This window comes from Pempheris klunzingeri, chromosome 6, assembly GCF_042242105.1.
Source record: "Pempheris klunzingeri isolate RE-2024b chromosome 6, fPemKlu1.hap1, whole genome shotgun sequence".
In the NCBI taxonomy this organism is placed as follows: domain Eukaryota; kingdom Metazoa; phylum Chordata; class Actinopteri; order Acropomatiformes; family Pempheridae; genus Pempheris; species Pempheris klunzingeri.
In genome coordinates, this window is record NC_092017.1 from 2,096,792 (window position 1) to 2,121,801 (window position 25,010).

Genomic DNA, 25,010 nt, shown 5'->3' on the forward strand with positions numbered 1-25,010 from the left:
CATCAGTCCTTTAACATGTCAGTGCAGCTGGTCTGTGATGTGTGTGTGTGTGTGTGTGTGTGTGAGGCTCTGCCATCAAGCCTGAGAGCACCGTTAGAACACATCATTCTAGATCCATGTTCCAGTCAGTGTAGCTCACACTGGGTTTTATTGGATTCAGTGTGGTGATGTCAAGTTTCCCATCAGAATCAGAATGTTACTAAAATGATGTGAGCTCTTGCAGCTGACCCCACCTAACCTCATTTCCCAAGAGAAGTGTGCATGAGGTTGGTTTGTAGTGCCGTAATGTTTTCTCTCTCTGCCACAGTTGTCAAGTGGGAACCCTGTATACGAGAGCTATTACAGACAGGTAAGATTAGCCAGAGTATATTCTGTCCATGCTGTAATGCTGATTTGTGTAAAACGTGTGTGAAAGATGTAAATATGCCACAACGCACTCGGACTGTGACGTGTGTTTGCTCCAAGGTGGATCCTGGGAACACGGGGAGAGTAGGACCGACCGAAGCTGCCCTGTTCTTAAAAAAGTCTGGACTCCCCGACATCACGCTGGGGAAGGTAGGTGATGGAAGCACTGGTGCTGGTTTGTTGTCTGCACAGTGGCTGATGGTGTGAGCGTTGCTTCACGCAGAGCTGGAGAGGTGGGTTTGTTTCATGCAGCAGTTGTCTGCGGCGGCTTCATACTACAGTTGTGGATCGCCAGTGGACCGGGGGGGTCAATCTCTGCTCTGTGGTTAAGTCTGTCGGTGTAATCAGGAGCAAGATTTCAAAGATGCATTGCTTTAAAATCTTGCTTCTGATTCCGCAGACGGATAAAACCAACTTTTGTTGCCTTAAAGGTGTGTCAGCCACAGAGAACTATCACCAGCTTTACAGTCCGTCAGTCCGTCAGTCCCCCCTCCCCAGCTCTGCAGAGCGTTTTAGCATCTTTCATCTCATTGAGCCTGCAATAAAACACAGAGAAATGCACGGTACACCACCTACCCCGAAGTAAACCGCAGACAGACGTAAGAAGTGACCAGCTGGTGAGCATAGTGGAGCGTTGAGCAGCTGAAGAGCCAGGTGATGTTCTGAGGACTTAGTGAAGATCAAACCAGAACTGGAAGAAGAGTAAATGGGCAACTGTTTGCTAACATCTTCACCTTATCCATGCTGTTTTTATGTCAATGTTGCGTTTAGAGCTTGTTACAACACATTTAGCCAGAAAACAATGAAACGTCAGTTCCTGCAGCTCTAAAGTTGTGCAAAGCTCCCATGTTTTAGATGTGAGGTGAAGACAACCAGACCATGTTGCAAATTAATTCAAGTCGTAGATTAAAACCTTTTATAATAGCCACACTCATTATGTAGTACGACATTTCCTTTGTAAACGGTCTTTTTCCTGGTTAGTGTTTTATTTCACCAAAGTGAAAGCTTCTTGTTTTAGACACAAAGCACTGTAGGAAGCCCTGAGGTCCAAAGCAAAGTTTGGTAAAATATTGCCTTTTTTATTCTGGGCATTCTTCCATCTTGTTAAAAGACTTGTCAGGAGGGGGCACAGAGGTCTGGTATCCTCACATCTTTCTAACTCGTCGTCTTCAGCCCCAGCTGGCAGTGACTCAAGTGATGTGACTTAAGAACCTTTAGCAGCTTTTTATCTCATATACATTAGTACTCCCCAACCCCCCTTTTCCCTTTGAAATGCATTGAATTGGTTGTTGTTATGACACTAAACAGTGAGAAAGACAGTGTTGGCAATTTAAGAGCAAGTGTTCCATTCATATGAGGTGCAGTTGGGATGTTTGGATGGAATTATTTGAGCAAGCTGAGACAGACTATGGTTTTATTTCAATAAACTGTATGCTTAAGGTTAGGTAAGACAATTAAGGATTCAGCTGACATGGTCTGATTTTATTTAGGAGTTGTTGTAATGTCCAGTGGTGTAGACAGCTTATAGCAGCGTGTGCTATGTTTGTCTCGGATTGCAGGAAAATGACCAGACTTAATTTGCAAGCAGTGTACATGATTAAAAAGTGTCAGTGAACTGCCCACTGCAGTACTTCAGATTTCCTAATGAATGTTTAAAATGTGTAGTGTCTATATTGCTGACCTTGTTCAGTCTTAAACTGACAGCTCTGGCTGTATTTACTGTAAGCACATCAGGGTTGGATAATAATATTGTACTTCTCATTGCTTTATTTCATTTTATTCATTTATACATTTCTGTTGTCTCAATTAAGCATTAGTACGTGTGTAAATACCACCAGCAAGACCACTGGAAGTAAAAACTACCAAAAAGGCCTTTTGTTCATGTAATGGACTCGAGTGGAACAAAGTTCATTGTGTTAAACATTTAAATATTTAGATTTTGTAAGTTAGTTATATGGAGAGACATTCCATATTGAAATATCCATGTTAATTTAGTTACTGATGTCAGAATCAGCATCAGAGAAACTTCATTGCCCATTGCTAGGCAGTGGAAATGTGTCTTTGATGTGGCTAACATAAAATTAGGGCTTACCCGTGCTCTGTCTGTCCGTCGATCTCTGTTCTGTTCAGTAGTCCGGACAGCGGCCCACACCCTCCCACGCTTCAGGCGTCACTGCGTGACCTGACCCCTCTCTTTTTTATTAACTCCGATATGAAGTGCATCCAAAATAGTCAAACAAGTGATTTGTGGAAGCACTTTAATTTGGTGTTTGAGCTTGTGTGTCCAGGGCAAACATGTGCAAGTGTTACAACTTCAGAAGGACATCTACTAAGTAGTTTCGGCTTAAACTGTCTGTTAACCGTGCTAAATTAATGTGCTGGATGGGGTAACCATAGCAACAGGGAGGTGGACAGAGCGTCTCTTTACAATTTTTGGGACACCTAAGCTATTTCCAACAGTGAGTGTAACACTGGTCCTCCAGTGTCTCATCCTCTGAACACCACAGGATGGAGACTGTAACACACAAGCTGCACCTCTGGACCCTCATCACTGAGACTTTATCACATCATCACTCTCTGATCGCATCCTTCAGCAGTTTACACACGATAATGACATTTTATGATATTTTTTTTGTCTTTGGCAAATGACCATGGTATAAGCGGGACAATGCCCTTTGAGGTGTCCATTATCCCTTACGTTTATACAATATATCAGTGTATATGCTGTATGTGTATATGAGATGTGTGTATACATGTGTGCATATAATATGTTTCACAGGGTTGAACAACGAAGTGGAGGTTGTAGTTCTTTTATGGAGACACAGAACAGATAATTAGAATAATTAAGTTGAAATGAACAACATCTTCAGCTAATTCTACACACACATATGTGATTGTGTGCTTGTCTCTTGTGTTTTAGATCTGGGACTTGGCTGATCCTGATGGCAAAGGCTATCTGGACAAACAGGTAGAAGATCCATCCTCTCTTCCAGTGTTATCTGTGATGATGTGCTGAATGTGTTAAACATAAACCACCGTGGATGCAATTACAGTTTTTTGATGAAATAATGTAAAAACAACAATAATGATGATGATGATGATGATGATAATAATAGTAATAATAATGTATTATGTGTGACAAGAGCTGCATGTGTTTGAGGTGCTACATCAGTGTTAGTCATCTCCGGAAGAGAATGAAAAAGACTTTCTGAGTAGCGCTGTGTTTCTCCCAGGGGTTTTATGTAGCTCTGAGGCTGGTGGCCTGTGCTCAGAGCGGTCAGGAAGTCAGTCTTTCCAGCCTCAACCTCACAGTCCCTCCCCCCAAATTTGTGAGTATGACCTCATCATATCTCAAATCAACATATTCTTAAGAAAAGAAAAAAAGCTGCAGCAGTTTCTTTGAGAGTATTGACATTGATATGGAATTGTTAATATTAATATTAAACGTGCAGACATTTTACTTGTCATTATGTAAATAAACCATTTCTGTCATTTTCACATTTATGTTACATTATGTTATGTCATGTCGTGTCTTTAATCCACGTGACATCGCTCTGACAGCCATCTTTGTCTTATTTCAGAAGGACACCAGCAGTCCGTCTCTAAGCAGCACAGCTTCTGCCTCCAGCGAATTACACTGGGCTGTCAGGGTGTGTTTAAACGCACACACACACACACACACACACACACACACACACACACACACACACACAGTAGAAGCAGTAGTTATTATATAAGTGTTTCACACTGACACAGAAAGAAAAAATGTCCTGTTTTTTGATGGTCCTTAAGACCAGTACTGACTGAGTACTGACTAGATATTCCCAGATTAACACCAATCATAAATATCTATTAGTTGTTAAAATATATATATGATGACAACATATTGATAAACAGGTATTGCACAGAGCCTTACTGATACATTATTTTATTTTCACACATACAGTTGCATTCAAAATTCTTCAACCCATATGGCGTATTGCCAAAATTCACAAACTTTCAGCAAAATTTAAATAGCTCTCGACACAACCAATATTACAGCTGGTTTCTCCAGATTGCCACTTTCAATTAGGGATGAGCAATGACTTTTGAGTATGTGGAACATTTGTTACATTATTAAAAATCGAATACTTTATATGACTATCATCGACTACCTACGTTTTTTTACGGGCACCTGGTAGTATGCCGTCTGAAGCAGCAGATTGATCCGGAGTGCTGAGGTGGAGCCAGGTCTCTGTAGATGTGGGCACAAACAGTCTCTGATTTTTTTGTTGTTGCTTAGGCAGCCTGAGTCCCATTTCATCCAGCTGATCTTCCCGTGACTGGACATTAGCTAGAAGCAGCCTTAGATATTAGCTGGGTTAGCTTAGCTCTTATCCCGGCTTTCTATCCTCTCTGTGCTTGGTCCGGGTGGAAGGAACATGTCTTCATGCCTTCAGTGTTTAGCATGCTTCTTACTGCAGAAACTGAAACCTCAGTGCCTGCTGCCACCAGGTCTTGCTGCAGGTCTTTTGCAGTCACTCCTCAGAAATCTGGTGGCAGCCGTTGATAGCTTCCTCTTTCTGCCACTTCCAGGTAGTGTAGCCAGATTTCCTTTAGCTTTGAACTATGCTGATGCAACTAACAAGACCCTGGATTAGTTGCATCAGGTGTGCTTGAGACAACACTAGTCGTAATGACAGTAGTCATTAAAAGTAGCATATTGTGTTGAATTTAGAGAAACCACCATAGTAGTTGTGTATTTAAATTGTTCTTATTTTAATTGTTCATTGAACACAGCTAAAAGTTTGTCGATTTTGCCAATTCACCTAATTTGCAGTAGGGGCTGAATAATTGTGAGTGTAACTGTACAGCATTAGTGTTTTCATCAGTCCAGCAGAGAGCACTGACAAGTTTATTCTACACTGTAAAATGTACAGCTAATTTTTAACTCTCAGATATCCACGCTGTCATCTGCCTCAAAATGTGCCGTTGTTTGGGCTCTAATATTGCAGCTAAGTTCATTTGTGGATAAGCATGAGCTCAAGTCAAAAGAAAAGACTGATTCCCGCTTAGTCAATCTAACATTTACTGATCAAGCTTTTTAGATAACAAGCGCATGTTTGCCTTTGTAGCCCGAGGAGAAGAGTAAATTTGATGGTATTTTTGAAAGTTTGGCCCCAGTCAATGGCCTTCTGTCAGGAGAGAAGGTCAAACCAGTCCTCATCAACTCCAAGCTACCTCTGGATGTCCTTGGGAAGGTATTTACTTCAAACTTTGCTTTCTCATATTAATTCTTAAGTTGTTAGTTGCACCATTGAAGATGAAATGACTCAAGCGTGAACTTAATCGGTGCATTCATTCACAGGTTTGATGTTGAGCATGCCTTTTACCGAAGTGGGTTTTTAGTAATGAAATAGAGTCTGTAATAGTTAAGTAGATCCTTGAATTATACTGAATGGCCTCACCATGATTTTTTCCTGCCGTTAGGTTTGGGACCTGAGTGACATAGATAAAGATGGCCATCTGGACAAAGATGAGTTTGCAGTGGTGAGTGTTATTACAGTTGTTACTCTGTGTAGCTTTGATTCTCTGTAGTCTGACCCAACTGTGGATGCACTCAGTGGCCATTTTATTAGGAACAAAACTCTAATACAGGATGAAACCCCCCTTTGCCACCAGATCAGCTTGAATTATTAGAGAAATTGCTCCATGTTTAATTGATAGCATCACACAGATTTGTCAGCTGCACACTCATGCTGCTAATGTCCCAAAAGTGCTCTATTTGATTGATTGAAGCCCAGAGAACTGCTGCTCACTAGACTTACTCTAGAATGTTGAGACTGTTGTGCATTAAAATACCAGGAGATCAGCAGTTTCTGAAATAATCAAACCTGTCTGGCACCAACAGTAATTCCATGGTCAGAGTTCCTTAGATCATATGTCTTCCTCATTTAGATGTTTGGTCTGAAAAATAACTGATCCTCCTGACCATGTCTGCATGTTTTTATTCCCTAAGTTGCTGCCAAGTGATTGGCTGATAACATATTTGCATTAACAAGTCTTCAGAGTACCTAATGAAGTGGCCATTTAGGGTATTTTCCTATATGAAGTTGATGTATTAGTCACTAGTAGCCCAGTCAGTCACTGTAGTTTTAGTTGTATCAAGGCTATATAGCAGTATGGGTTGATAGCGGCATGTGCTCCCCCAGGCTATGCACCTGGTGTACCGGGCCCTGGAGAAGGAGCCTGTTCCTGCGCTCCTCCCTTCTGCCCTCATCCCTCCGTCTAAGAGGAAGAAGGGTCTGAGCTCAGTGGCTGGCTCTGTGCCTGGACTTCCTGCGAGCCCTCCACCACCAAAAGACTCACTGCGCTCCACACCTTCCCATGGCAGCATGAACTCACTCAATAGCACCGGCAGCCTGTCGCCAAAACATACACTCAAGTCTGGACAGGTAATACTCACTAATACACTACACCAATACACACACATTAATCAGGAAACACACAATAATCCATAACTATTGGAAGTGAACATTTCAATGAATTTCAACTATTTTCATTGTTGTGTAATTGTGTCTTGGCTGTGAAAGAAATCACTGGATGTGGGTAGCTCAGACTCTGAGGAAAGGCTCGCTGGAGATGTCTTACACAACAATGTTTATTGATGCTTGGCTGAAGAAAACAGAGACAGCAGCAAAACAGCATGAGCAATGCCTGATGCCACCTCAGTTGTGATCTGAGATCGCCATTCTATGTGTACTACAAATATGTGTGAGTTGTCTAGTGGCTCTCTGAAATCTAAGAAGGAACGATGACAGTTTATGTTACCACGTATCACGTTATATCTGTCTCCAGGCCACCGGTAGCTTGTTTTCCAACAGGAGACGGTCTGGTTCGGTCTATTTTATGAAGGTCTATTTTATTTTCCCACAGCTATCACCTGCTACAGTGGTAACCCTGACAATGGAGCGTCACTCCCTGTCTGGAGGGTGCCAGCTAACCCAAACAATCAGACTAAACTAAACTGTGCTCTAAGACAAGGCTTCCCCAACTTTACGTTTCACAGCTGGCCTAAATTAGACCCAAAGGTGACCTGGGGAGACTCCATTGTATAGAGGCTAAAGAGGAAGGATTTCATCACAGTGGTTAAGTGTTGCTTATGTGAATCCTGATTCATTTTTTATCCTATATTTTTAAATTCTTTTTTTTTCATATTGAAACACTTAATTGTGCTCAATGAAAATACGCACTACACAGGGTTGTGCTCGAGTGACCCATGGAGCCACAAAAAAAATTATTATGGGAAACCATGAAAGAGATGTCGTGATGCAGGTTGTATCTTACTAGTGATGCGTCGTTCAGCTCTGAAATTTTGTGTGTATAAGCGTATTGTAAATGATATATACAATAATAATACAAATAAAATGAATATTAGATTGGTCTCAGCACTGGCAGATAATCAGGCAGTCTTCCTGGAATGAACGCCACTTGTGGCCATACAAGATGGCAACGCCCTGAAAGCCAAACTCAAGCCTTTGAAACGGTGACGTCACGGTGGCTTCGTCCACTTCTTATATGGCAGGCTATGAACCCTGTAATATTTAGTATCTGCCTGTATGTATCAGATACTTTGAAATAACAGCTGTAGCCTACTAAATCTGATATCTTACTTTTTATGAGCTGCTTGATGTATAAGCTTAAATTATTGATGGCCCACTCTGTTGAAAATGTTGAAAGTAAAGAAACACTGTCCACTTTGATCGCACAACAAAGTGTGTGCGACAAGCAATCCCTGAATTAACATTAAAGGTGGAGTCTGTGATTCTGGGAAAAGATTGTTGATATTTAGCTATTTAGCACTGAATTCAGCATAGAATTGCTGACTCCACTTTTTAATTAGTGACAGTTGATGTCCTGCTGCCTGTCAGTGCCTGCTGAAAATGAGAAGCTGCTACATACATAGTATTTCTACACTGCTGTTTGCTATTTAGAATTAGCACTGGAGGGAATTTGTGTGTTTTAGCAACAATGCCAGTGTAAGGAGGACGTACGCTACACTAATGTACACACACACACACTCAAACCTGCACAGGTAACAGACATTTTGTACATTACACTGTAGTTAAGTCTGAGCTGGAGCTGGTTATTGTCAAAGAACTCTTAAAAGAAATGGATTTTGGAACTCTGGATAAAATAATAAATTGAGAGTGTTTGATATGATGCTGTTCCCAAAGTACAAAACTGATCCGAGCTCACGGCCATCTACCCAATTAGTATGATACTTGATTAGTCATTATTGTGTTGTTACAATAAACCACTGACAGCTGTCATTTACACCACCACTCGCAGGGCTTTGTGACTTTCACAATAAACAGTGCTTTACAGTTCTAGAAAATATCCTGTAAAATGATTTCTTGAAGAGTGGGACCTCTATAGGACTGTCGGTAAAAAAGTTACATATGCATCTCTCTCTGTCTCAGCATTCACTTGCCTGGGTGGTCCCAGTGTCAGACCGTGGTCGCTATGATGACATCTTCCTGAAGACTGACGCTGATATGGATGGTTTTGTCAGCGGACAAGAAGTAAAGGATATCTTCATGCAGTCTGGACTGTCTCAGAGCCTCCTTGCTCATATATGGTAGGGGCTCAGCCGATGTTTCACGCAGTTATCATAACATTTATTTGCTTATTTTAAGCTTGGTACCACTTTTTCTAGTCGGTCTTTTATAATGTTATTCATAAAGGTTTAGAAGTTGTGACACGTGGCTTTATTAATGAGGAATAAATAATTAACAATGCTTTAAAGATTTGTAGTTATACTGTGACAGCTTCCTGATTAGAAAGTGATATTAGATTAGACCATCTGCCAGTGTCAGGCAAAAAGCTGACACGGTCCCCTGGCTGGAAGAATGAATAGCGACAGAATCACAAGGCACCTGTGCCTCAGAATCCCATGTAGCAGACAGAGTGGTGAAGGACTGTGATGCCAGCTCTCTCTCTCTCTCTCTCTCTCTCTCTCTCTCTCTCTCTCTCTCTGTAACTTTATGGCTCTGGTGTAAACTGTGAATCTCAAGTCTCTGAGTGATAATGTAGCATAACTTTATCTAGAAGGCTAATGTCAGCAAATACTTTAACTAGTAACTCCAAATAGCATAAATGCCTGTGAATGATCTGTCTCGATCAGCAGATGAGAAATGAGTGCTGTTTCACAGAGGTGGGTGTTAACATCCTTTTTTTGTAAATTTCATGCGTAGATGGGGCCCAACTAGTTGACTCTAGCTCAGCATTGGCCTTGTGAGGTTTGAGCAGATTTAAAACAGTAGATAGCGTGTTGAGCCATTTCCTTTTCAGCCCATCAAATGCTGATTTTTATATATTTATTAAGAAATGTCAACATTAACACCAGCATTGTTGTGTTATATTATAGTACAGTCACCTCAAACACCTGAAAAACACATTTAAGTGTGCAGAACCTATTGAAGTGCAAAGGTGATGAGAAACCAGTGGCAGAACAGACAGAGGCCAGACGATATACTTTTAGCTAAATGACTAGATTCACTGCTTCCATCTCTGTCCCCACACACAGCCTGTCAGAACTGTTCACCCATGTTGGTTCTTCTGTCACTCAAGAGAAATTTCTTGTTTGAGTCTAGTGTTCTTTTTTTTTTTTTAAGGAACCACCTGCTTTAGTTGATGTTTCTGCACAAATCAGTGAAGGACGATAGCAGCTCAGTCCTAACAATATGCCGGAGTTGACTTGTTGAGGGATGTGGGATAGAGCTGTCCTCATTAACTTGCCTTTTCATATATTTTGCCCATTGCCCTCTGCTATTAATTTCTTGCTAATGCTATGGAAATGTCAAATGATTCCTGGCCAGTCACAGCATTTGCCTAATTGAGCAGGTTATTCCTATTTCTTTTGTTAATGCTGTTATTATCAACAGCATAGTCCGTCTGCTCAGCGTAACTGAGTTGAGTATATGTGCCTCTGTTGACCGTCGGGTCTTCCCTGCAGGGCTCTGGCAGACACGAGGCAGATAGGGAAGCTGACCAGGGAGCAGTTCGCCCTCTCAATGCACCTCATCCAGCAGAAAGTCAGCAAGGGCATCGACCCTCCACAGGCCTTGACTGCTGACATGATCCCCCCCTCTGAGAGAGGCACTCCTGCGCCCGTAGGTCTCACACACACAAACAGTGCATGTTTGCTAGAGCTCAGTGAGATACAAGTATGTCTGTGAATCTGATGGGGCTCAGGAGATAAAGCGGGTCTTCCTCTTATCATAGGTTGGTGGTTTGATTCCTAGCTCCCAATGTCCACGTGAAAGTGTCCTTAGGCAACACTGAAGCCCAAATTACTCCAGATGGTCAGGCCAATACCTTGAATGATAACTCGCTGTGTGTGTGTCTGCATGGCTGAATGTAGATATGACTACAGGTTGGTGATAGTAATACTATGGTAAACTATACTTGAAGGCAGAATATGTCTGTTGATCTGTGTACATATTACTATACCTTTGAGATTATTTGTGATGATGCTTGAAGTATAGCCACACTCATTCATTTGCTGTATACAGTAGCAGCTCTGTTCCTTTTCCCAGAGGGTTAGAGTTATTTAGTATTTATTTACTATGGAGGTATATTCACTCTTTATTCTGGGAGCAGAGGTAAATAAAGACCTATTTCAGATAATGTGTTCCACTTCCTCTATCCTGGATCTGTGTATTTTCTATAAAGTCTGTTGTGTTTGATATAAAAAAAAGCTGCAGGAAGACAGCAAGATACAAATTTTCCTCATTTTACCATCAGTAACCCTCTTGCCATTCGGGGCTCCAAAGTAATGGTAATTGAACTTTTTCATGTTGTCAGTATGATGACACAACCACTAACTGGTGTTTTTAACTCTTTGGCCTGACTTTGAAGCATGGCATAATACTAACATTAGATCACCCAGAAATAACAAAGACCTTGATTAGAACTGATGACTTTTTCCGAAAGCGTCTGTTAAAAAGGGATGGAGTTGTTGATTATTGTTTCTCCATGGCTGCAGAGCATGTCGGGATACATGACCCCAGTGGGATCAGAGATGGCTGCTCTGTCTGAGATGAGACGGGTGAGTCAATACTTGTCCTTTGCTTCTCTGCTCTGCCATACGCCCTGTTTCTTGAGCGATCCCAGTCTCCCAGATCTGTTTATTTGGTGGAAGAGAGCTTGAAAATATAATGAACTTAAATGACACATTTGAGGAGAGGTAAATCATTTTCTCCCCACTGTGCTTTGTTATTAACTCTTTTACTGCTAATATTTCTACCTGTCCCCTCTTCCTCCTCTCTCAGGCAATAATGTTCAAGTTATGGGTAGGTAACAATGACCTACAGTGTATTAACCTATAAATGCTTTCAGTGGCTAGCTATTCAGGCTCATTACTGAAAAGCATTTGCAAGACTTTTTCTCTCCGTTCCAATACAGTGCAATGACATTGTCTCACCTTGTCAACTGTCTGCTGATTAAGGGAAGATTCAAATGTTCAAGTTAGTCTTATGGATCCAGCAGTTTGTGGCCTTCGTATGAATAAGTTAAATCATTCAAATCGACAGCAGCCTGTTCGCTCCGATAAGTGTAAACAGTACTACTTTTTGAAGAAATGTCTCCACACTCTTTGACTAGCATCACAGACTAATGCTGGACGACACCACACTGGAAATTTGTTGACAACCGCCTTCACGAAAACCTTTTGAATGTTATCGAAGGAGTGCTGATAAGCTATTATTCATAAAATGACAAATTCCTGAATCTTTCCTCTCCAGTTTGTCAGTGGTGACGACAGTCCCCCCCACATGTTGGTGACTGACCCAGCCCCCACCTACCGATTCAACCTCTGCCCCGCTCCTCTCATTGAGCACTGGTTTCTCTCCTATCCTCTCTTTTCCTCTTCCTCCTTCCTTTGGCCTGGCCTGCTATGGTTCAGTTGGTACCATTTAATCATCCCAATGTCTTCAACAAATAAAGTAATCTTTGCCAACCTGTTGTCTCTGCTGTCTTCCTCCCTTCCTCTCCTTCTGTCTCTCTGTCCGTCCCTCTCTCTCTCTCTCTCTCTCTACAGGACAGCTCTAGTTCAGTGGGTTCAGGGGAGTTCACTGGCATCAAGGAGTTGGATGACATTAGCCAGGAGATTGCCCAGTTGCAGAGGTAAGAGATTTGAGCTGGTGGCACCTAAACAATGCAAAAGCACTGAAAATTGAAACAGATTTTTCTTTTCTTTGAACATAATTACAAAGTTACAAATCTACATGGAAAATCAATGGATATTACATAGAAACTATTTAATTGTAAGCATCAGAGTAACACAATTCTACCTGTATATGTTTCATTCTCAGCATAGCTTTAATTTGTAGCTCATCTCATTTAGAAAAAATGTAATGCAGTAACAACGATAGCTGCTAACTATGTTGCCATTTGCAATTTTTCAAAATGTTTACAAGATGTAGTTTTGAATTCCATTTTAAAGGGTGATTCAAGTATTTTTAAACCAGGGCCATATTTTCGCACATTTTTCAGTGTCTAAATGACTAATAGGTACAAAATGTTTTGTAGTAGGTTGCAATGGCTGCAACGTAATCCTTAATCCTTCAGATTGTTTATCTAAAAACAGTCATTTTACTTCACGGAACATGAGACTGGATTAGTTTTTATCCAAACGTAGCTTTTAAAACACCAAAGTCACACAATAAGACAAACTAAGTGATCGAGGCAGCAGCTCATTTAGACTAGCAAATGTGTAAAAACAGAGCCCAGGTTTAAAAATACCTTTCGCTCTATGATGAATGTACTTGGTGATGTCCTGTGTCAAAGCACTTTCACTTTTGCCAAACCTGTCACTTGTCAGCAGCCAACATACCTCCTCAGTCAACCTCTAACATTAGCTCCCTCACTAATCCATTGCCATCACCTGCATCCAGGCTTCATCCGGTCCTATTGTGATGAGAAGACACAGACCGCTTCATGTCTTCATTAGCAGGATGGTCAGGATAGATTGGTCTCTGAATTCTCTTTGCTCCTCTTTTCAGAAGCAAAATGAAAAACTAAAATGGATCTGCTTTATCAATGTTGGAAACTATTTCACCACATAAAAGCATTTGATGAGAACTGTCAGAACCGACCAAAAATATAAGGTGCACTTTGTTCACAATCTCAGTTTTTGAGTCTACTTTTGCACCGTATACTATCTTTGTAACAACATGAGGATAAAATGAAATAATCAATCAATCTTTATTTATATAGCGACAATTCAAAAGTGACTGTTATCTCAAGACGCTTTCCATGAAGAGCAGGTCTAGACCAACCTCTGTAATTAAGAGAGACACCCAATGGTGGTTACAGAAGAATTGTGTCACAGGACTCTTTTCTGGGTAATAAAGTGCTCTTTCTGCACTGGCATATCATGCTCCCCTAAGCATTCGACACAGCCCTAAATGGTAGTTGTCATCACTAATCCTTAACTCCAGTGTAGTCTCTTTACATGACGGGGGGGGAAACCAACTGCACTTCTCAGTTTGACTATCTAACTGTTGATGTGCAGCAGCAACAGTGGCCTCTGCTGCCATGAATGCTATTAACGGGATGCTTGCACATTTAATTATGTTGACATTGGAGCAGGGATGGGTGCCGTACTATTGTAACGAAAGCAGAAACATTACAGACGGGAAGTGATTTCAGCACAATACGTGGCCAGAGATGAGAAGAGAAACCATCTGCACTCACAGCAGACCCTCGTTGGTGGAGAGTGGCATGTGAGGGATGCTGTAAAGTGAGCTGGTCATTACTGCAAAACAAGCTTTCGTATTAAAGAAATCAATAATATCATACAAAATATTGATTTAAACATTGATTTTCAACCCAGAGAAGTGCATGAACAGATGCTCGGGATGCAAAGTGGGCATGAAAGAGTTGCTATTGTCCTTTATTATAAGCCATTAAAAACCTAACCCACACTAGATGTACACATTTCCTGAGAGCACTTTAAAGTGGTTGTGTCTCCCACAGTTCAAGGCCATCCATCATGTCATACCAGTCCAGTTGCTAATGGTGATTGACCTGTAAAATGGCTGTATTCGAGACACATTATCACTTGATATCAAATAATAATAATAGTACTGATAATAACACAGCATGTATGACGTTCTTATATTATGCCATATCAGCTTTTATGCTTGAGAAATATGGCCATAAAAACACAGAAATCATTAGTAGATGTGCATGCTTCCAGAAACCTTGATTTGATTGCTTTAATCATTGTTTTACTCCCATAGATGTCATGTGATTTTACTGTAATGCTTTACGGTTGATATGCAGAAGATGAACCGAGCATGTCTCAGCGTGTCACATGACTGCGGGTATTGGCCTCAGTCTCTGTCACACTGATGGATTAGTGTGCACATTTTAAGTGGAATGTCCTTTAGACAAGACTTAGACAGTATGGTCCAACTGTTTTCCTGTGATAAAATGCACACTTGAAAAGGAAACCTGTTCAGATGTGGATGATTTTTACTCTTCATCCTGGCTTAGTCTCATCCTGCTGCTTTTTTCCTTCCTCCATCCACCCAGCCAAACGTCCACTCTTCCTTTGTTGTGTGTATTTTATCAAATTTTTGCTTGTTCACCACTCCATGCTGCGTCAGCACTCTTGCTTTTACCCAGTGGAATACTCTCAGGTAAACACACCAGTTAATGAATATCTATGGACTCTGTCATATTTGCTCTGCAACACACATAAGCAGTGGTTCTGCCTACCATTACTTTTTCATGTGGTCATCAGTAGATTTCTCATTGATTCATTCAGATTTACTTATTTTCATCACCTTGATGTCTGAGGTCAAGAAGCAGAGCTTGTTAAAGCATAGGTTCCTATTTTATTTTAATGCTGTCTGAAAACAGCAGTCAGGCCCCCATATGTACATTGAAACAGACTTTGCTTGCTGCAATCATTCCTCCTTTTTATACTGGTGAGATCAGTTCCCAAGGCACTTAATCCAAAACAGTATCCACAGTCCTTGTTCTGTGTAGAAACACATTCCCAACTTTATCTGAAGCTCATATGAGACATCATCCGTCAGTATTACCCAGATCCGAAGGTTGTCCTCCAAAGTTTCATTCTTTTTAAAACAAAATTCCCTTTTCGTGTTGGTGTCCCTCCACTGCAGATCAGCAAAGAAAGACGTCATTATATGTCATTAACCGTATACAATAGCACTCCTGCTATTCTTCCAAGAAGGTTCATGTTTTTTTCATAAAAGTATTCATTTATGATGGCAGCAAAAGCATAAGTACCTGTCCACTTGAAATGTCTATTACAGACTGCAGGAACTTCAAATTAACTTCAGATGACCCTGTCACGTGCATTGAAAGGGCATTAGGAAGGGATCTCTTATTTGCCAGAATGAAATGTGGGAATGTTTGGGGCATGTAGACACCTGACTATTGAAAACTTGTGATTCTGTCCTTTTAAGCACCCAGTGGTCAAAAACAAGCCTGTTGGAATCAAATCCTATGTAATATAAAGAACAAAAGACTCTGACATTTGATCATCTTGTTAGCACAACGTAATATCTTGTTCCTATTTCACATGAAACAGAAAAAATGGAATTTGTGATTTTGCAGGCCTCACAAATTTGTGTAGTCATATATTTCTATACAACAATACATTTCTATGCTTTCGTCATGAGTTGGACCACACGTTTTTTTTGTCCTCCAGTCCATGCTCAGATCTAAACACTGAGTGAAATAAAAACACTTTTTTTTTTAAATGTGGGCACTTTTTTAATGAAAAAAAAAGTGAAATATGAAATGTGCGATCACATTTGAACATTTCCAGAGGGCTATGATAAGCTTATAGCCCTCTGTGATCACATTTCACATTTTTTTCACGATCACATTTTTTATTTGCTTATGTGCTATTATAATTAAGTAATTATTTATTATGATAATTATTTAAGAGAAGTTTGAAAGGCACAGTCATTGCATAATCAAGTCAAACAATTCACACAGAGGAACCAGCAGCTCTTCTTCACCTCTCAGTGAGTTTTACGTGGAAGATAATGTGGGGTTTTTTTCGGTTATCTGTGATTGTGGATTTTATAGAGTCCTAGTCCAGTGTCTTGTTAATGTGTCTTGATTCTTTTTCCCTCAATATAATAATGCTCGCTTGTGTGTCTGTGTGCACCCTTGTGTGCGCATGGTTGTGTGCATATGTGTGTGTGTGTCAGGGAGAAGTACACTCTTGAACAGGACATCAGAGAGACAGAAGAGGCCATCAGACACAAGAATGCAGAGGTGCAGGTGAGGGCAACTTGATGTCAATGAAATCATTACATTTTGGTTTTTGGAACTCTCCTTGTCCTGCATATAAAAAATAAATACATAGCTTCGCCTGTCTGTCTCAACTCAAAGGCAGGTGCAGACAGCTTTATATTACTGGCTTTGTGCTAGCTTTATGCTCAGTGCAATGTTCCCTGTATGAGAATACCATCGTCACGTTTCTCGCATTGTGCTGAGCATGTGGTTGGCGAATTTGGAATGGAAGGAGTTTTTTGATTGATTGTTTTCCCCTCAATTTGTTGAATGCAAAAGTTCAACATAGGTGAGAACAGGACCGCCACAAATAAATAATAACGTTTGCTAACGGCTTAAAAAGTAACACAATTACAAACTTTTGATATTATTAATATGTGTCAGGGCTTCATAACACACACTAAAGGTGTGCTCAGTGTGTATGCCACACACATTCTTCAGCCTTTGCCACCTTTGTCCAAGATCCAAAATCCAAGAAAAACCCTTATATAAACATACTACATTTGCATACAGGGCCGGTGGGTGTACATTAGATAGCTTGACCGCTCATTTGTGCGTCTACCTTGCACATGACACTTGCATTGATAGGTTGTTTTGATTTACATTCCATCAGGAGATGCAGAATGACCTGGACAGGGAGACAGCCAGCCTGCAGGAGCTGGAGGCTCAGAAACAAGATGCTCAGGACCGCTTGGAGGAGATGGACCAGCAGAAGCATAAATTAGAAGATATGCTGAATGAAGTCAGGATGAAGTGCCAAGAGGAGTCTCAGATGGTAAGGAAGAGGGGGAGATCTGGGAACAGGCTTTCACCTTAGCGGTGCATTGTAATAGCTTTACCACAGCGGCCACAGGAGCATACATAATAAAAAGTAATTATCTAATGTTTTATTGTTAATACTGATGATTTTGAATTGAGGGCTTGTTTTCCTGTTCAGCTAATTGCCAGAATTACCAAGAAGCGATTGAGATGGTGTCAAATAGAGGAAGGGATGAAAGCAAAGTGGTGGCAGTATATGGCCTCAATAAATTACCAGCTATGCAGAACGGATTTCAGCTGGCAGGTGTTAATTTTGGATCCCATCGTCATGACGTCATTCTCTTCTGCCTCCAGATCTCAACCCTTCAGAGTCAGATCCACTCCCAGGAGTCGGACTTGCAGAGCCAGGAGGAAGAGCTGAGCCGGGCAAAGGCCGACCTGGGGCGGCTGCAGCAGGAGGAGAACCAGCTGGAGCAGAGCCTCGCTGCCGGCAAGATCCAACTGGAGACCATCATCAAGTCTCTGAAGGCCACACAAGATGAGATCAACCAGGTAGGAAACGGCATCTGTGTGTCAGTGTGTGTGTGTCTGAAACATGTCAACAGGGGGCACCATTGCACTGTATTATTTACTATGTGTTGCCATTAATGACCACTAGAGAAGAGCAACATTTAGCCGTGTTTGTTTGTGTGTGTGTGTTTTGGTTTCATTGAGTCTCAGCTTCAGCTACTGTGGTGGATCACCTGCTTCCTGTCAGCTACCCGTATGGCTTTAAGGGTGGCTGGATAAAAGTTTTCTTCCTACACAGGGAACAGCTGCCGTGGTCAGCCTGAAGTCATGTTGGTTACAATTGAGTCTACACAGGGAAAACAGGGAAAAGTAACAAAACATATAAGGGAAGCTTCTGAATCACCCCTGCACTACAGTACACTCCAAACTGCCATGCAACGGAAAAATGATTGTGTCCATCACCCTCTTCAGAGTTAGTTGTACAAGTTTTGAATATCCTATATAAAGAAGCTTTTATTTTTGTATTTGAAGTCAAAATCCCCAAAAAACATTTAGTTTTATAGTTTTGGTTTTGTTTGTCCAGGTTTTGAGACAAAGAGATGCTAGCGCTACAATATACCGGAGCTGAATAGAATTTTTTTTTTTTTTCCAGTGGAAGAAAGTGTGAAGCTGTCACATTTGAACTTTTTTGCAGAATGAGAGATTGGCAGATCTTTTTTTTTTTTTTTTTTTTCTAGGCGTTGCCCAAATTAAAGACGTCATGAGGAACTTTGTAAAACAAGAAGACAGCATAGTATCCATACATCCCACTGTTAACTGAACTGTGTGTGTGTGTGTGTGTGTGTGTGCATCCAACAGGCTCGTAGCAAGCTGTCCCAGATTCAAGACAGCCAACAGGAAGTGTCTAAAAGCATTGAGCAGTACAACAGCACCTTGAATGGAACCCATGGAGGCAGTATGACCAACCTGGCTGACATGAGCGAGGGCTTCAGTGACCGAGAGAACGGAGGATTCCCAGGAGCACAGGTCAGGATCTCTGTTAGAACTCTGCTTTTACCTCCCAATGTGCCTCATCACTTTTTAAATTCTGGGCTGAAGGCTATTTACCAACACTTGTTTTGAACAGGCTATAATACATTTGTATTATGAAGTATAACAATACAAACACTTTGAGCCAGACTCTTCAGCTTGTGATTCCACACTAGTAATCTTCAAATAGCATCTTTTTTAATGAGAAATTACAGACCCCGAAAACTGGTCATCAAACTAGTGTCCATATTACTTAACAGTGCCCCTAAAAGAAGGCAATAATTTACCTTTTAACCAGCAAAAACACCAGAGCAGAGGTTTTCACTGTGAAAGGTGTATGTTGGTGTTCTAAAGACAATGGGAAGTTAGTTATTTTAGTTTGAGCCACTTATCAACATGGAGACAATTAAGGTGCAATCTTTGTCAAGTGTTTCAAGTTCCAGCCCACAGATAGACTTCACTCACTGCCTCCATGGCAACATTATACTTCCTGTTTACAGCCTCCCAATCATTGGAACTGTAGTTTAAAAACTTAAAGTGCGTGTGTGTGTGTGTGTGTGTGTGTGTGTGTGTGTGTGTGTGTGTGTGAGTGAGTGCTTGCGTGTGTTCTGTGCATGTGCATGTGTGTGTGTGTGTGTTTTGTATGCATGTGACTGGGGGCACAGCGTCAGGCTATGAAAACCCCTGCTCCAGAGAGCTGAGACCTGTTTATTACCATGGTCACTGTAAACTGGACAAATCCACCAACAGGAAATCTGCAGGTCCTTAAAATGCTTTTCCAGGCCGTAAATGTATAATTCGGGTCAGTGGTAATTCAACAAAACCATTTTTTTGAGGCGGCTGTGGCTCAGAGGTAGAGGTTGTCCCTCAGTCGGAAGGTCGCTGGTTCGATCCCCAGCTCCTATGAGTCAGCATGTCCAAGTGTCCTTGGGCAAGACACTGAACCCCCACTTGCTCCTGAAGCAGCTTCAGTGTGTGAATGTGTGTGAAAGAACAGTCTCCTCCTGAATAAATGATGTGTGAATGAGGATGTGATGGAAAAGAGCTTAGAGTAGGTGAAATGACTAGAAAGACTCTGTACAAATACAGACCATTTACCACTTAGCACTGGGACATCAGTACAATAATGTCAGGTGGGGCAAGACACCAGTGCAGTCAGATGAGTAGACAGGTTAAACAGTTTCTCCAAAGTATCTTTATTTGAAGTGAGAGCACCTCTCATGTTGCTAATATTCCCTCAGTGTAGAGGAGACTTGAGGGCCAGATTAAAAAGGATGCAGGGCAGACTGTATGTCATATGTGATTCCACAATGTTCAACCAAATGTAAACTCCACATCCGAAAAACGTTACTCACGGTATTCTAATATTACAATTAGGGCCACTTGTATAATTAAAGGAAAACTTCATTAGAACTTTATGGGAAATGATACACAGATGGAATAGAACATAGAAAAGGCACAAAATAATCATTAGCCACTGAAACTGTGGAGAGAGTTGGAGCCGCCAGTCAGGCTGTTCAGGCTGCACCTGGTGGAGGTGGAGATGCTCCTGATGTGGTTGATCTCTCACTAGAATACTATTGTCTTGAGAAAGGGGAATATAGTTGCTAACATAGTAAGTTAACAGTTCACTTGTCTTTGGTTTAAATTCAGTTTTGAAAAACACAACCGACAACACCCCCATTGTTTGTGTGATATTGTGTTAATATGAATTTTGAGTTCATTGATAGTTTTTGCTCTGTTTTTTCTTTTTGAGATTTGGTTTTTAGTTATAGACTAAAATATACTGTGCAATGTGCAGTTTATTAGGTTTCTACACCAGGTGTGAAAACAGTAATCGTACTTGGGTACAGACCAAAAACAATCACACCAAGAGCCTTTAGAGGAGGGGGTCTTGGACCATTCCCAAACCAACACTGGAGCAACTATTTAGAGGTGGGAATGTGATCCAACCTCCATCCGACCCAACTTCCAGGTGTACTCCACAAGTTTGACCTAAATGGCTCCCGGAGCCAGGTGTGCTTTGCTTTCTGGGATACACCAACTGTGTATAGTTGTAGGACCTTGTTCCTGTGTTTCACCACGCCAGCTTCATCTGAGTGAACGTTCCTGCCTGGTTTCTACTGATGCGTTTTGGCTCGCTTGGCTTTCTCCCTGTTTGAGAAGAAACACAACTAAGGGGAAAACGCTCCAAGTTTACTAACTTATCCAATAATTCAGACCAAATCAACTATTTTTGACAAAATGTCTCTAATGCAACAGTCCTGGCAACAGATCCTCCCTTCATGAGGTGTATAATGTTTTGTAGAAACTGAGATATAGTCACTATGGAGGCTGCAGTTCATAGCAATGAAATACTTCATCAAACTGTACTGTTATATTTGCACATTCCTCCCTCACATGCAAATCAATAGGCAGCAAATAGTCTACTAAATGGACACCAAACTGAGGCTCTAGGTGTACCCATGTGATAAATACAGCAGTGTGTGTCACATTATGACTCTGGCCCTGTGTGTTTACAATGTTATTACTGAGAAAACTACCAAAATAAGAGCTGTATTGTAATGTACTTACACCTCATGTAGTTATGTGGACAGGACAGGAAATGTTTTGTGTGTGTGTGTGTGTGTGTGTGTGCTAAAACTACGTGGACAGCCATTTGGAAACCTCCTCAGTACAATGAATATGTGTTTCTTTCCTTGTCCTTCTTTTCACCACAGGAGGATCCATTCAAAGTAAAGCCATCTGTGTTCAACAGCCAGCCTCAGGAGCTTCCCTCTGACCCCTTCCATTCAGAAGACCCCTTCAAAACAGACCCCTTCAAAGGTTAGAGCCTCCCTTCACTTTCACTGGCCCCTCTATTTACCTTAGTTGCTCTTCCATTTGTCCGCAGGGTATTTATTCCTCTCTTCCTTGGCCCTTATCTGCCATCCATGTATTCTGCTCTCCATCTTCCTTTTCATACATTATTCCTCTCCTCTCCTCTCCTCTCCTCTCCTCTCCTCTCCTCTCCTCTCCTCTCCTCTCCTCTCAGCATGCATTTACTGCTCTGTTTATGTTTAGTTGTCCTTATTCCAGACAGCTGACATTGTTTTTAGCTTCAATTGCTCTCTGACTGTCTTCCTCCTCTCCCCTTTGTTTTCTTCCTGCTCTGCTTCATCTCCTGTAGGCGACCCTTTCCAAAATGACCCTTTTGCAAAGCAGCCGTCAGCATCCACAGGTATTTACTTGGGGAAAAGAAGCTCAGTGTCACTTTCTTAAGATCTGGTCACACTGGCGTTTAACATCGCAAAATGGACAAAATCAGTAAATTACAATGGAATCTTTCCTATTGGCCTATTCATTCAGTGGGTCAAAGTAAAGTTAGACAGTGGGCCTTAAGTTCAGATGATATTGTTACACATAGACACATCAGTTACAGTGTTGACTGCTGTCCCTCTCTGAACAGGGTTCACTACATGTATACAACAGTATTTCAGAAATCTGGAATATTTGGATATTTGGTTTATGCACTAAACAAATATCATTAATCTGCTCTATCAATGCTCCGCCACCTCATATTTATATGTATTTTCATGTTTTTACATTAAACAAAGCATGTGCCCTTTTCCTTAAATGAATTTAGTTAATCTGAGACATCGTTTTTGAAAATATATTAATTGGAGGTAAAATACTGATGAACCACTATGTCCAGAACCATCAAATGTTTGGATCAGCTATTCACATCCCGTATCCAGCACTATTACACATCTATGTTAAACTATGAAACCATGAACACCTTGTGTAGTGTAATCCAAATATCACGGTGAAAGCACCTGTGCAACATCCTCCCCACCATTTGAAATTAGGAGTTCTCCAGTGAAAGAAATGAAATGACTTCATACAGACAACATATTTAGTTAATTTTTCATAATTATATATTAAAAGCAAATATGATCATGCTTTTTGGTGAGTTTTGGTCCCCTGAAAAAAGCTATATATTTTCCTGATAAATGGTGTTTCAACCTTTAAGTAATGGTCATACACGTGAAAGGTTGGTCTGTTCTTGTGGCAGCAGCCTTTACATGTGACCTACAGTAGTGTGTGCAACTGTGGCTTCTGTTACACTTCCCTTCTCAGTGATATTGTGGGGTTTCATTTCGTACATAAAATCTTATCTGAATCCAAAGCAAATATCCATTTTGATTCAAACATTTCATCCGGCAGCAATTCTGTCAGACCTTGCTGGGATCTCACTGGGATGCTCAGTGTGAACAGGAAAGCACTGACTGTTCTCTGCAACGGTTGCTTGGGTTCATGACCTCTTATCATAATCATCTATTAGATTCCATAGAAGAGGACTGACTGAATGCCTCATGTTGTTATTGTCACAATACTACTGCATCACATAGGCTGCAACTATTGTACTGTAGGTATCAGACAAGATATTACAGGGAGTTGTATGGACAGCTGTTATTAGGTCATCATACTTACCGTCTAAGCTTCCCGTTAAAGGGGAGTTCTTCCTCCACTGTTGCTCAATATAATATCTGATGCTGCTCATGTGGGGATTCTTGAATCCTTAATGTTGAATTCCTGAATCGTTGGGTCTCTCTCTAATTAAAGAGTTTGGTCTAGACCTGCTGTTTATGGAAAGAGTCTGGATATAATGCTGTTATGAGTTGGCGCTATATAAATAAAGATAGATAGATAGATAGATAGATAGATAGATAGATAGATAGATAGATAGATAGATAGATAGATAGATAGATAGATAGATAGATAGATAGATAGGTAGATAGATAGATAGGGCAACATGTGTCTGAAAATGCTGAGATTGTCTAGAAAACAGTTTTTTGACTTGTTTCAGATAGAAGATACTTTTCTCAATGTTTTTCTCAAGTGCTGAAATGGATCCATAACATCACACTACACATTACGCTATGTTTTATCATTTATACTACTGTGGTGCAATGGATATGTGAAGGTTATTTTTGGCTAGTTTTGACACCTCTTTTGGAAATTGAACTCTGTTTTGTGGTTAATGAAAACTAACAAATATTACAGTGAGATAAAGTAGCTGAAGTTTTCCATCATCCCTGCTGCAGATCCTTTTGGAGGAGACCCGTTCAAAGAGACAGATCCGTTTAAGGCTTCATCAGAAGATTTCTTCAAGAAGACCACAAAGATGGATCCCTTCACCTCACCGGACCCCTTCAGTAAAAGTGCCACATTACCCTCCAAGGTACTTGTCAGAACATAGAAATGTAAGGGAAATCATTTTATGAAATCCCAAGAGTGAGTTTTGCAAGGGTCCGACATAATCTTGACTCTTAGCGCACTCTGTTTATATTAACACTTTGTTTCTGAAAATGCGGAGCTGTCCCTGGCTTGTTTGAATCACTAACCTGATCCAGGGGAACAACCTGTAGGAACCTCTTGAGATTTCTGCTAACATCTATCCTGCAGCTCACTGAAACATCACAAACCATGAAAAATATTAAAATCCAGATTTGATATAGATTGCAGAAACCACTCGAGACTTAATGTTTGAGTTTGTTGAGTTGAGTTGAGTTTGACTGTGATTTGTGTAAGCTTACTTCTTTATCATTTCTTTTCACGCTCCCTGCAGCAAACTAGCCATTTCACAAGCAACGATCCATTCTCTTCAAGCAACCCAAAACCCAAAGGACCAGGTATGATTCGATTCTTTATTCCCCCACATCTACAGTGTCTGTGAACATCGTGTAATGCTTTTTCTTCAAATGTAAAAGGCATGTGTCGTGTTTGTGCTCTCCAATATCCAATTTTGCCATAAAACAGTGTTGCCTAATAAAACCATATACACTACTCACAAAAAGTTAGGGATATTCGACTTTCAGGTGAAACATATGGAAAATGTAAAAAGTGAATGCTACACTGATATTATATCATGAAAGTAGGACATTTAAGTAGATGCATGCAATGGTAGTTTCTTCATCTTAAACAGTTTATTGAAAGAA

At 40.8% G+C, this 25,010-nt stretch overlaps 1 protein-coding gene across 1 annotated transcript in view; it reads left to right on the top strand.

The window, feature by feature from the left end:
- The window catches only part of eps15l1a (epidermal growth factor receptor pathway substrate 15-like 1a), a 40,369-nt gene that overhangs the window by 660 nt on the left and 14,699 nt on the right, over positions 1-25,010 (top strand). Inside the window, exons 2-22 of the mRNA XM_070832343.1 lie at positions 308-349; positions 466-555; positions 3,326-3,373; positions 3,639-3,734; positions 3,987-4,055; positions 5,520-5,645; positions 5,875-5,934; positions 6,597-6,839; positions 8,868-9,025; positions 10,403-10,559; positions 11,435-11,497; positions 12,488-12,573; positions 15,063-15,095; positions 16,647-16,719; positions 17,345-17,506; positions 17,845-18,042; positions 18,859-19,038; positions 21,750-21,855; positions 22,199-22,249; positions 24,117-24,253; positions 24,641-24,704. Coding sequence (XP_070688444.1) covers positions 308-349; positions 466-555; positions 3,326-3,373; positions 3,639-3,734; positions 3,987-4,055; positions 5,520-5,645; positions 5,875-5,934; positions 6,597-6,839; positions 8,868-9,025; positions 10,403-10,559; positions 11,435-11,497; positions 12,488-12,573; positions 15,063-15,095; positions 16,647-16,719; positions 17,345-17,506; positions 17,845-18,042; positions 18,859-19,038; positions 21,750-21,855; positions 22,199-22,249; positions 24,117-24,253; positions 24,641-24,704 — 2,242 coding nt within the window. The remainder of the gene's footprint in view (positions 1-307; positions 350-465; positions 556-3,325; positions 3,374-3,638; positions 3,735-3,986; positions 4,056-5,519; positions 5,646-5,874; positions 5,935-6,596; positions 6,840-8,867; positions 9,026-10,402; positions 10,560-11,434; positions 11,498-12,487; positions 12,574-15,062; positions 15,096-16,646; positions 16,720-17,344; positions 17,507-17,844; positions 18,043-18,858; positions 19,039-21,749; positions 21,856-22,198; positions 22,250-24,116; positions 24,254-24,640; positions 24,705-25,010) is intronic.